This window comes from Mchenga conophoros, linkage group LG2 (genome assembly GCF_057382185.1).
Source record: "Mchenga conophoros isolate Kocher_MC1m ecotype Shallow Benthic linkage group LG2, M_conophoros_male_GT1.1, whole genome shotgun sequence".
Lineage (NCBI taxonomy): Eukaryota > Metazoa > Chordata > Actinopteri > Cichliformes > Cichlidae > Mchenga > Mchenga conophoros.
This window is the reverse complement of record NC_140527.1, coordinates 3,729,713-3,742,637: the sequence shown is the minus strand read 5'-3', so window position 1 is coordinate 3,742,637 and position 12,925 is coordinate 3,729,713. Positions and strand designations below refer to the sequence as shown.

The 12,925-nt window shown below is 38.0% G+C and overlaps 2 protein-coding genes across 2 annotated transcripts; both read left to right on the top strand.

Annotated features, from left to right (window-relative positions):
* The first annotated feature begins 1,996 nt into the window (after nucleotides 1-1,996).
* LOC146581531 (uncharacterized) lies at nucleotides 1,997-3,833 on the top strand. Its single transcript, XM_085283455.1, has 6 exons — nucleotides 1,997-2,069; nucleotides 2,181-2,507; nucleotides 2,706-3,050; nucleotides 3,148-3,273; nucleotides 3,400-3,455; nucleotides 3,539-3,833. The coding sequence occupies exons 1-6, from the start codon at nucleotides 2,027-2,029 to the stop codon at nucleotides 3,671-3,673; spliced, it is 1,032 nt and encodes a 343-aa protein (XP_085139581.1). The 5' UTR covers nucleotides 1,997-2,026; the 3' UTR covers nucleotides 3,674-3,833.
* A 5,544-nt stretch (nucleotides 3,834-9,377) lies between these two features.
* LOC146581530 (signal-regulatory protein beta-2-like) lies at nucleotides 9,378-11,186 on the top strand. Its single transcript, XM_085283569.1, has 6 exons — nucleotides 9,378-9,445; nucleotides 9,574-9,897; nucleotides 10,163-10,507; nucleotides 10,697-10,819; nucleotides 10,912-10,955; nucleotides 11,061-11,186. Exons 1-6 carry the CDS (start codon nucleotides 9,397-9,399, stop codon nucleotides 11,184-11,186), a joined length of 1,011 nt encoding a protein of 336 aa, XP_085139695.1. The 5' UTR covers nucleotides 9,378-9,396.
* The last annotated feature ends 1,739 nt before the right edge of the window (nucleotides 11,187-12,925 follow it).

Sequence of the window (12,925 nt, the reverse complement as noted above, 5' to 3'; positions counted from 1 at the left end):
CAAATGGACATTGTACACCCAATCACACTACCCAAACATACTCTATACTCCACGTCCAGGTACCCTCACCCCCAGAGGAAGATATTGCACTTAGACCCAGGAGATGTTACCCTTTTGGAAGTGGAAGTGGAAGTGGTGATAGTCTGATGTAATGTTCCTTGCACAGCGTAATCCCAAATACAGAAGGTCCTGACAACTGTAAGTAGAATCTACTCGATGTATAGTAGTAAAAAACACCCACACATATACACGTAGAAAAAGTAAAAAAACAAAGCACCGAACGTGAGGAGCAGTGAGTTGCTGTGTCTGTACGCTATCTTGCCCAGGGCCCCAGCATCGACACAGCACAGACATCTATCTGGCCCATGCTAAAGCTTTGCAAAATGTGAACTTCTGCTCCATCATGGCCCTTCACACTACACCAGTGAGTGTGAAGTAATTAGCTAATCGATAAACAACTATCCATCCATCCATTCGCTTCCGCTTATTCTTTTCAGGGTCGCGGGGGCCGCTGGAGCCTATCCCAGCTGTCATAGGGCGAGAGGCGGGGTACACCCTGGACAGGTCGCCAGTCTGTCGCAGGGCTAACACACAAGGACAGACAACCATTCACACTCACATTCACTCGCACATTCACACCTAGTGGCAATTTAGATTATCCAATTAACCTATCCCCACAAGCTGCATGTCTTTGGACGGTGGGAGGAAGCCGGAGTACCCGGAGGGAACCCACGCAAACACGGGGAGAACATGCAAACTCCACACAGAAAGACTCCGGCCTGATCGTGGAATTGAACTCAGGACCTTCTTGCTGTGCGGCAACAGTGCTAACCACCGTGCTGCCAGGATAAACAACTAAATGACATAAAAAGTTCTTGTTGTTTTAGTATCTTCTACAGAAATTTCTGAAAAAGAGACATTTTATGTCAATTATGTTAATTTGTCCACATTTTATTTTATTTGGTAACGTTGTAACACCAGGTGCCCTTCTTGATGCAGCCCATCCATTTTTCCGGCGTTGGGAGTAGACTAAGAGTAAACTAGCATGTGACCATCTTAGGCTGGGTTTGTGTCTCCTCCCTAGTCTCGAATCAATGACTAGAATATGTGAAGTATTTTATCTTTTTGTGATTTGTAAACCACAAACCATAAATATGCTACTTTTTTTTGTCCACTGCAGTTTTCACACTTCCATAGTGAATTGCAAGAAAACCAAACAGCAGGATATCTCTTGCTGGAAATATGTTTAGCCCACTAAGAAGCTCTGAGATTCAATAAACGATCTGTCATCAGAAAATGGCACTAAGTAATTTGTACAAGCTGTAGTTAAGACCAAGTTAAGTTTTAGAATTCAGGAACTTCTAATGGCTGTATACATAAATGCATGCAACATTTATCTAAGTGTTTTCACTTTTAGGTAAAGCAGAGCACCTAAACCCAGATAAACCTAGAAAATGAACTTTCTAAGATGTTTTTATTATTGTACAATTGTCAACTTGAGCTGACGTCATGACTTAACCTAGTTTTGCTGCATAAAGTTAACCACGCAGGAAATGAAAACTTCGGTAATCTATAAGTGGAAGCAAACTTTGATTTTTTTGTATTTCCTTTTTTTTTTGTCTTTGCAAGTGGAAATAATCAATTAAATGAATTCAGAAACACTTAAATGAAAATTGACAGTAGCGGGAACAGGAGACTAGTAAAATCATTTGGAAAATTTGCTGACAGATTAAAGCAGAACATGAATATTGGATAGGGAAACTAAAATAACTATAAATGAGCACCTAACATTTTTTGGGAAAGAAATTTACTTCATCAATGAAATAATGTGCAAATGAACAAGGAAGAGATGATTTAGCCCTCAGAAGCCTGGAAGATAGCAATGTGACAGGAAGTGCCCTTGAATCTATATTCTGTGATAACCAATCAGATTCATCTGACACATGTGACATAAAAGGTTTGTGCTAAAATACCTCCTACACTGACTGAAATACCTACAAGCTCCCTAAAAAGCGATGTTGCCAAGATGATTGTGATATGGGTTGCACTGCTTGCTATTCATCAAGCATGTAAGTGTTTTTATATTCTGGGTGTTTTTTCCATACATGTATGCTGTTAGCATGGTGGTTTCCTGTATTATTGTGACTTAATGGTTTAGATTTTGTTTTCTTTCATATTAGACACACTTATTCCAGTAACTACAGTTCAACTCGGTGAACCTGCAACATTACTATGTGACCTGCCTGAGACCGTGTACAGCCGTAGAGTCGACTGGTACAAGCAGAGTCCTGGGGACAGTCTGCAAAGGATTTGGACAGTGAAGGACTCTGCAGCACGTGCCTTTGCACCTGAGTTCAACAACTCAAAATGGGATGTTAATTATGACAAGAATTTGAGCAAACTGACCATTTTGAGGACAAGACAAGAGGACGAGGGAATGTATCACTGCGGATTCACAGCATGGCTCCAAGATACCAAATGGACTGCGACATATTTGTTAGTAAAAGGTAATAATGTGATTCTTCTATAAAAGTTTGCTTCAGCAGCTAAAATTCAATACTAAAGAAAATAATTTATGAATGAGCATGTTTTGAAAACATTACATTTACATTTAGATACGTTTGGTCTATATTTTTGAAAACTGAAACTATTTGTCTTTCAGAGTACTTTATAATCACATTTATTAATATATTTATATTACACAGGAAACACCCAGAGAACATCGAACTATTCTGTTGTTCAAAAGAAGATAGCAACTCCAGGAGGCTCAGTCACTCTTCATTGTTCACTCCTCTCTAATTTTGATAACAAGACATGTTCCGGAGGTCTCAGTATGTTCTGGTTTAGAGAAGGATCAAATCCATCTCATCCTAGCATCATCTACACTGATGGAAACAGACATCATAAATGTTGGAATAGCTCTGCGACTCAGCAGAGTTGTGTTTATCAGTTCAATAAAAGTATTAGCTCCTCAGAAGAAGGGACTTACTATTGTGCTGTGGCCACATGTGGGAAGATATTGTTTGGAAAAGGAACTAAATTGCAAATAGGTATGATTTTATTTATAAAAATAAACCATGAGATATAGGATTCCTTATTATTGTCAGAATTACTAATTGTTTCTCTTGATTGTTTCTGGTTTTCTAGAGCAAAGAAGAGGTTCTGAATTTTCTGCACTGGTGATAACATTAGCCTGCTTGGCCATTTCTGTGATTGTCAATATTATTTTGATCTGTTGCCGAAACCCAAGAGCATCATGCGAACAATTTAAAAGTAAGTGTTGTTGTAGGAGCACTAAAGTTTTCCTTTAATGTGAGAAAAACTAAATACTCCTTTAATTTAAAATTCTAAATCAGACAAAATAGATAATATTCCTATTTTTGTCACCGTAACACACAGAGAAAAGCTCTTCACAAGCAAGGCAAAGTGATTTATGCCAAACAGTGGACAACAGTGTAAGTACTATGACCAAATCTTTTTTTTTTACTTTATTAAAATGATTCTATGAGGTAATTTTTTTTTTTATTATTTTGTATAGGCTGAAAGTGGACATGATCTAAACTATGCTGCTCTACACTTCTCTGGAAGGAAAGCTACATCTACAAGAGGAAAGAAGAAGAATGAACTGGAAACTGAAGAAAGTGTTTATTCTCAAGTTAAATGCAAAATGTAAAAGTGTATCTATGAGTGTCTGTGGGCTGGTTTATAGTAATCTTTTTCTAAAAGTAAACTAATATAAAAACTGAAAACATGATGTTTCCTGCTTGTTTGTCCTAATTATTTATGTATAATATTATGATTTATTAAATGAGTGGTATGATGTAGTATATTATGATGATTTCATCACACTGATTGTGAATTACTTCAAATTAACCCTTTAAGACCTACCATAGAACCAAGGCCGCCAGAGCTTACTTTATATTTTTACATGCTGTAGTGCCATTTTTGCGAGCATTTCAAGTTGCTATACATCAATACAACTGTTATAGCCCATATTTTAATAATATGTATGCATTAAGTCCATAGTAACTACATAAATTGCAAAAAAGTGCAATGAACTACAAAAAAATTGAAAATCGTTTTTGTTTTTTACACATATTTCTACTTGGAGAAATTTAAGAGGTTTATCCCTCAAAACTTTAAATACAAAAAAGTTGCAAAAAGTAGTTTACAACAACAGGAAATTTATTTTGATGTCTGTTTCAACGTAGGAAGTGTTACGGACAGCTGATTGGATCGGCAAAGCGTGTTTCTGGAACATTATGTTTTTGTTCCTGCAAGCGCTTTTTATGCAGCTTTTGCAAAGCTATATGTGGAAGGAAACCGTGACCTAGGACAAGCTGATGGCATAAGATGTAAGTACAACTCCTCTGGTTTTATATGCAAAAAAAATTATTGCGCTAGCTTACGCGGTTCTGGTTCTACAGGGATTTAAAAATAGTTATGCAAAACGGAGCGTGCCCGCTCCAACTGGCTTTAAAGGGGTTAATAGTTGCTGTGGTTGATTCACCTCAGCCTTCACATTCCCATGACAGCACTAGCTGTTTTTATGTCAGCCATCACACCTAAAAGTGACAGATACCTTAAATAACTGCGTCAATAGCACAATTTAAAAAAGGGCTTGTAATTTGGGGGGGACGTACAGGTGCACGTACATCCATACATGTACGTGCACACACACATGTATGGATGCTAATGGATGCTAGCTTTACTAACATCCTCTCGCCCACCAGCTACACAGACTCCAGTGGACATCCCAGCACAGAGCTAGACCTCCACACCAGTTTGTCAATCCTGTCCCTGTTCGTGCATCCACTCACCCAGGAGGCCACTGCATAGAAAAAGGTGGATGCTACCACAGTGTCACAGAATGTCCTTAGCATAGTCCTGCAGCTTCTGAAGGACCTCAGTCTCCAGATGGGGTCGACTCTGGCCCGTTTTATACAGAACATCTGTATTTGTAGTCCAGTCCAGTTTATTGTTGAGGTGAACACCCAGGTACTTGTAAGAGTTCACTGTCGCAATGTCTTTTCCTTGGATGTTCACCAGTGGTGTGATGGTAATAGACTTCCTCCTGAAGTCTATTACCATCTCCTTCGTCTTCTGGCGTTGATTTGGAGAGCGTTGATCTCACTAATGACCCCCCTGTATTCCTGGTCATTTCCGTCTGACCCAGTGTTGGAGTTTTTGGAGGGGTTTTGCTTTTTGTGATTTTTGTTTAGGCCTAGCTCTTTGGTAATACTAGTAGGTTGCTTTCATTTGCCATGTAGTATAGCCACTGTTTCTAGTCTGTTTGTAATTTACTTTGTCTTTCTGTCTCCTTGTTCCTATCTGGTCTCCATTGTCCTGTCTCTGTGGTCCTTGTTTAGTTCTGTCAAGTTCATGTCTTAGACTGGTCTTACTGTTAGTTACTTTCTGTTTTATTTTGGCAGTCTCTTGAAACTTGTGCATTAGGTTCAGTTTTGCTTCCATTGTCCTCGTCATTGATTAGTCATTTCAAAAATGTTCTCTTATGTAAAAATTGTCTTGGTCCCTCATTCCTCATATGTGTTTGTCTCTGTGTTTTTCTTGAGTCCAAGTTTTTGTTTTGTTTAGCTTCTGCCCTACCCAGTTATTGTTTTTGTTTCTTGTCGGTTGCACTCTAACAAGGGTTTTCAGTTATTTCTGCTTCCTGATTCCTGCATTTGGGTCAGTGAAGAAAATCAACAAATAAAGTGAAACAGGTGTATTTGATTTGCTTTAGTTTTTTTTCTGTCTGTGTAAGGTTTTGTTCATTGTAAAAAAACATGCATAAAATGAGTTTAGATGAACACAAAATGTGATCAACATGTGTTTATGCAATAAACATCTCTAGACATACATATCTAGAATAACCCACAGTGTGATTTTAACTGCAAAATGTTTTAGAACATAAAATACAAATTCACATGACATGCAGTATATACGCCTTCCCCTTTGTTCCTCTTTGCCCTCATTACATGGCAGCAACGTCTGACTGTTGGTGGTACTATAAGGCCTTAGGACTAACTAAGCATCACTTAAAGCCCATAGTCTACCTGAGTTGCTGACAATGTAGATGCTGTTTTGACCACTATGTACCGATTTTCTCCTGTCGTGAATCTCAGATCATCGTAAACTGTTTTTTGAGCAATGAATACACTGTATTCAAATGACCTCATCGATAAGTTTAGTTTACAGCACCCAGAAGCAGCCACTAAAAGGCGGAGTTGCTGGCTGAACGGAAGACGATCCTTTATTTGGATGTTGGCACATGAAAAAGCATGAAGCTATAAAAACTAAGAAAACTGTGAAGACTCAGAAAACGAAAGGACTAAGAAACTCAGTGAAAATACTATGACAAACTATGAACACTGAGTAAACTATGACAAAACACTATGGGGACGCAAACAGACGACCTGACAGTGAAACATAGAAAACACTTAAATACACACATGAGGTGATCAGGAGAAGTCGAGACACATGAGGAAACAGCTGACAAGGATGAACATAACGATGCACAGGAAATGTAAAATCAAACACAATGACATGAAAACCGGACTTTCAAAATAAAACAGGAAACATAAGACGCAGACATGACAACCTGAACTTGACAACGTAAGACACAGACATGAAACACATGAAGGGCAAGGGAGACTTAACAGGGGTGGAAGACACAAGGGGAATCTAATAACAAAGAACTAGAACAACCTACGCATGATAAAAAATGAACTTAGAAAACCTGAAGGGCTTAAACATAAACTAAAACTCAAAACGCTGGGTCAAAAGACCCACGATCCTGACACTGTGGATGTTTTTTCTTCCCAGTATCACCAAGTGCTCATAGGGAGTCATGTAATTCTTGGGGTTTTCTCTCTAATGTAAATATAAAGCACTTACAATATAGAGAGCCTTGAGGTGATAGTTGTTGTGATTTGGATTCTTATAAATGAACTAAATAAAAAATAAATAATTATACAATGTGGGAATTCTCAAATGCAAAATTATTTTCTGTTATTCTCCACAAATCTACTTGACATGTAACTTCTCACTTTAGCATATTTCTGTGCAAAATTAAAGAGCTCTCACATCCTTGATGAAGAAAAAGAACTGGAGCCTAGAAAGCCATCTTGAGGCTTGTACTTGTTGTGGACCTTATGTCACGGTCCTGTGTCTGTGGACCTAGTGTTTATATAATAATAATAATAATGGATTGGATTTATATAGCGCTTTTCAAGGCACCCAAAGCGCTTTACAATGCCACTATTCATTCACTCTCGCATTCACACACTGGTGGAGGCAGCTACAGTTGTAGCCACAGCTGCCCTGGGGCAGACTGACAGAAGCGAGGCTGCCATATCGCGCCATCGGCCCCTCTGGCCAACACCAGCAGGCGGTAGGTGAAGTGTCTTGCCCAAGGACACAATGACCAGGACAGAGAGCCCGGGGATCGAACCGGCGACCTTCCGGTTACAGATGCGCTTCCCAACCCCCTGTCTATGTTTCTGGTTTATGAATATTCTTTGATATAGTGTTTTTCATGGTGGAGTTGTTTGTATTTCTAGTTTCCTCAGTTATTCTCTGATTATATTTTGTAGTTTCTAGTCTTTAGGTTCTGTTACTGTGCCGCCCCTGTATTCCACCTTTCATGTCTAGTCTCCCTTGTCTTCATGTTCGTTTATCTCCTGTGTCTGTTTTCTGTTTTTCCTTTCTGTCTTGCCAGTCGGTTATGTTTCCATGTCTGTTTCTTCCCCGCGTCATGTGTCAAGCCGACGTCTTAGTGTGTGTCTAATGTTCCCTGCTTTATTTTGATAGTGGATTTTTGGAGGACATGTATACCTATGTAACTATATACACTATATATCTATCTGCACTGAACATATATATTTTAACTTTCACATAGTCTTACACACAAGACATTTTGCTTCACCATGGTTTATTAAGGTTGTACAATAACAGGGCAATTAATGCTGTTGAACTCTCTTGAACTCATTCTCATTCTGAACTCATAACTCACTCTCCAGCTCCAGTAACTAACTCCCCCCTAATACACACAAAATGTCTTTCATGCAGCACAACCAAAACAGTAACATTGTAACAGAGATACTGAACACATCATGATGAAATCAGGATCATACGATATAATACACACACACACACACACACACACACACACACACACACACACACACACACACACACACACACATTATGCACCTGCACCTGCTGTTTTTGGGATACTGGTCCCTATATATTAGGGGACCAGAGGACACCCCGGCACTCTTTTTTCCTGCTGCTACTTTCTGTCCATCTCTGTGTTGCCCTGCTGTCTGTGCTTAAGGTTGTTGCTTTGCTATGTATCGTCTTGCTATACTCTGTATGTGTTTTCTTGCTGTTCATATGATTCAGTGTATTAAACTCTGTTCCAAGAATTCTACTCTTTTCCAGAGCATCTTTTTGAGTGCCTTAATTTTAATTGGATCTAAAAAAGTTGGATCTCCACATCATTGGTGGGAGAAGGTTATCATGATGGCTAAAAAATTTGTGACCACACTTCCTCCCTGTCTCGTTGTGTCAGATTAGTTCCAGCTGTGATTCCTTCCTGTTTCCCATTCCCTCGTTATCCTCTGTATATTTAGTCCTCTGTTTTCTGCTGCCTATTGTTGAACAGTCTGCTCATCTTTCTTCATGTTTCCCAAGTGTCAGGTTTTGCATTTAAGGTTTTTGTACTTTTCTTTATGCACCTAGTGTTTTCGGTTTAGCTTTTCCCAGTTTAGGTTTTGTTAGTTTAATCTTAGTCTTCTTTTGTTTTGTTTTTATTTTTGTGCAGCCAAAAATAAAGACTCATTTTTGTTTTTATTCAATTCTGTCTCCATTGTCTGCAATTGGGTCTCCACTCTCCATTCTCCACCGTCTGCTGCAGCCGATATGACACCTTATTGGTATTTCACTTTGTGAAAGAGGTGAAATGATGGTATTAGATAAGACTTTAAACACCTCTCATTGGTTTAAAAAATCACATTTGGCTCATATTGGGTTATAAGTTCAAAGTTAAAATAATGACAAAACTCAAAATGAAAGATTTTCATGTTACACTGAAACCCCCCAGAGTGGTCTACTACAAAGCATGCTCAACAGTACTGGGTTTTTGATGGTTTAGTTGGCTCTGCAAAACTTGAATCAAAGAAAATGTGTTACCACAATAGTAATAAACAGTTTTGTGCTGTCACAGATTTTTAGTCTCTCCCTCTTTTCACACAATGCAGGACAATACCCGTGTGGCAGGAAATAGGCTTTGACTGTAAAGACTGCGATAACCAATCAGATAGTGATGGTCTGGGTCGCATCATCTCCCTCTGTCACTGAAATATCGAAATGTTTTCAAGTAAAGACATTGCGATGATGACTCTGGTTTGGGTAACACTCGTTTTTCTTCTTCACCAAGCAGGTGAGTTCTGTCTAATTATGATCTATTTTCTTTTTGTCATTTAGGAATTTGCAATGCACCTAGATGTGTAATGGTTAATGTTTTTTTCCTATAGTGTTTAACATGTGTTTTGTTTACACTCACTGCAGACATGCTGGAGCAAGTGACCACAGTTCAACTTGGTGAACCTGTAACTTTGACATGTGTTTTACCTCCTGGTGATTTAAGCAGTAAAATTCACTGGTACAAGCAGAGAGCAGGGGAAACTCTGAAACTGATTGCGACACTGCGGCAAACTGCACATCCTCAGTATGGACAAGGGTTTAATGCCTCAAGACTGGAAGTAAAAGACAATAAAAACATCAGCAGTCTGACCATATTCAGGACAATCCCAGAAGATGAAGGAATGTATCACTGTGCAGTCATGGAATGGAATGTGAATGCTTGGAGTGGGACATATTTGTTATTAAAAGGTAATTATGTGATTGCAGCCTTTTGGATTCACTGTAAATACTCAACCATCTGACAAAAACTTTTTCACATGGTGGGAAAAATAACTATAGATTATATATGAATTTAATAAATCGTAGTTTAAACATCATATTAGGTATTTTAATGTGTTTGCAAATCGATTCCAAGTTTTCCTTTTCGAGATGCACTGTTATCATTCATTTTTCAACAAAAACTAAAACTGTGTTTAGAGGTAGTTTTTAAACACTGTTTTTTGTTATTACACAGGGAACACCCAGAGAAACGTTACTGTTCATCAGTGGCCAACAGTATTAGATTCAGTCCATGCAGGGGATTCTGTGACTCTCAACTGTTCAGTCCTGTCAGACTCTAATAACAAGATGTGTCCTGGAGATCTCAGAGTCCTCTGGTTCAGAGGACAAAACTCTCGTCCAAATATCATCTATGTTGATGGAAAGAACCAAACTGAATGTAAGAAGCAATCAGACACTCAGAAGAGCTGTGTTTATCGCTTCTCTAAGACGGTCAGCTCCTCTGATGCTGGGACTTACTACTGTGCTGTTGTCACATGTGGAACAATATCATTTGGAGATGGAACTAAAGTGCAAATAGGTATGATTTCTAAAAAATAAAATCATGGCATAATGCGAGTATGTTTAATTAAAAGTGATTATTAATTCATTAAATAGGCATTACAAAATTTGATTTCATGCTCCGAGTAATTTCATCATGAGGAGAAATAAAACATCATTTATTTTTAGTCATTTCTAACTTTGTTTTTGACTTTTACTTTCATTCCAGAAACCAGCATTTGCTCTCTGATGGCCAGCATAGTTATTTTTCTGCTGTGCGCTGTCTTCGTTCTCATTGTTACTGCTGTCCTCACTTATTCGATCAGAAAAAACAGCAGTAATCATTGCAAAGGTAACTTAAGTTACTCACAGTTCTCTATGAAAAACAAATGTTAATTAATCTTACATTTGAATTAATTGCAATGTGTATGTTCTATAATCAAGGCGCTGTCCTGCAGAAAAATTGTAGCGATCAGAAAAGACAAAAGGTAAAGTATTTATTTGTCAGATTATTTTCATAAATCTAAAGTGATTTTTTTAAGATTGTTTACATTTTGATATTGCTAATATTTTTATGTAACCTATTTCCCCAGAATAAGGACACGTCTATGTTTTCTGCTGTTGTCTTTACAATGATGAAGGCTGACAGAGGGAAAATAGAGGATGCAAAGGCAGTTGAGAAGCAGATCTACATGGCCAAGTCTTTTGGATTGGATTAGTTCTATTTACCCACCTTATGAAATTATCTAGCGGATGTTTCTCTCTTTATACATCATGTCGTCATGATTCATGTCACTGCCTATCATAGCAGTGGGTTTAAATGTATTGAGATTAACTGCATTTTAATATAGATGTGCGCACATGCATACGCCTCAGTATAATCCCTGACCTGCAACACTGCCAGTCTAGTCTGGTTGGGAACATTTGTTGCTTTTCTTGGTCGTTTTTCTCTCTGTCCAACTTTAAAAAATGTGAAAATAGTAGATTTTTTGTTGTTTATGATTTTTTTATTGTTTAACCAAGCTTCCTGTTGATATTCCCATTGATGATCGGCTTACATTTATGCAGTTTTATTACTTGGCTTAATTTGATTTTGTATTGTTACTAACTGTACTTTAATGATCTGTTATAGAACTAAAGATGGACAAGATGATGTATTCAATCAGAGGAAATAAATGTACAGCAATACGTTGTTAAAAATAGCTTATCTCATAGCTTTATTATTGTTGTATTCTTCTTGTATTAAAATCTCTTAAGACTTTTCTTGTTATTGTGTTTGTCATGATTTATAAATATCTCAAAATTTTCAGTTCAACTCAAATTTGTTGCATCAAATCACCACAGCAGGCAAAAGCCTACAGCAGGTGTTGAACTCATTTTACATCGTGGGCTACATACAGCCCACTTCGAGCTTAAGTAGGCTGGAGGAGTGGAACTCCCTGTTCTGTCAGCATAAAGAAGTTTCATATTTTAACTGGTCTTGATGCTTAATTGCTTTCTGTATTATAAACCTTTTGTCCTCAACAATGGAAAATGTCTGAAAATAATTTCAAATATCATACCTAGCTACATCTGCCTTTATATTCAGATATAGCTGGAAATCATTATTATCAAAATCAAAGCAACCCAACAAAACACAGACAATGACGCTGAGCCTCCTTTAAAGCATGTCTTCGCCTGACCATCACGACCTATACAGATGGTCGCGGTCGGTTGTGGGAGTCTGATCTAACAGCAGTGTAAACACAGTTGGTGTGACTCTCTCCTCTTTTTATGCTACTCTTTGAGCAATCCACAAGTAAGGATGGTCTAAAAACAAACACACAAACACTAGCTACAGATTATAAAGATATCAATCTCAGATCCTATTTAAGAAAAAGGAAAAAAAACAAATCCAGTAAAGAGAAAAAGATTTGGCCCTTCATTTGATCTTCACACAGAAGAGGCAAACAGAGAGGGATCTTTTCAAAACTGTTGGAATTATGAATGCAGAGAAGTACCATCAGGTTTTGACCCCCCACGCGATACCATCTGTAAACATTTGATTTCTGGTGGCCTCATTTTTCAGCAATGATCCTAAACACTCAGTGCAGTTAAAGCAAACCTGATGGCCATGGATTGACCTTCTACAAGCCTTTGCGTCAACATTACTGAAGCAATGTGGGGTCACTTGGACAGAAAATGAAAAAGACAACTAAGATCCAAAGAAGAGCTTTGAATGTCCTTCAAGAAACCTGAGAACTATTACTGAAGATAAATATCTCAGAAAGTTAATCTAAGAGAGTTGTGTTGAAGAATAAAGGTGGTCATACCAAATTTTATCTGTCAAGCTTGTGAGAATTGTCAAGACTTCGTTTATGACACCTATAGTCTATTTCCATGTATGTTTGCACATCTTTTGATGAACCATTTTACTTATATCCCACTTTCCTAGCAAAAGTGTAGTACCTGTACTCAA

Bases quoted from the DNA above. Each gene is read 5' to 3' on its own strand.
- LOC146581531 (XM_085283455.1), top strand. From the start codon at position 2,027: ATGATTGTGATATGGGTTGCACTGCTTGCTATTCATCAAGCAT. The intron at 2,070-2,180 runs GTAAGTGTTTTT...CTTTCATATTAG, and splicing joins GCTTGCTATTCATCAAGCAT to ACACACTTATTCCAGTAACT. The intron at 3,456-3,538 runs GTAAGTACTATG...TATTTTGTATAG, and splicing joins GCCAAACAGTGGACAACAGT to GCTGAAAGTGGACATGATCT.
- LOC146581530 (XM_085283569.1), top strand. From the start codon at position 9,397: ATGATGACTCTGGTTTGGGTAACACTCGTTTTTCTTCTTCACCAAGCA. The intron at 9,898-10,162 runs GTAATTATGTGA...GTTATTACACAG, and splicing joins GACATATTTGTTATTAAAAG to GGAACACCCAGAGAAACGTT. The intron at 10,956-11,060 runs GTAAAGTATTTA...CTATTTCCCCAG, and splicing joins GCGATCAGAAAAGACAAAAG to AATAAGGACACGTCTATGTT.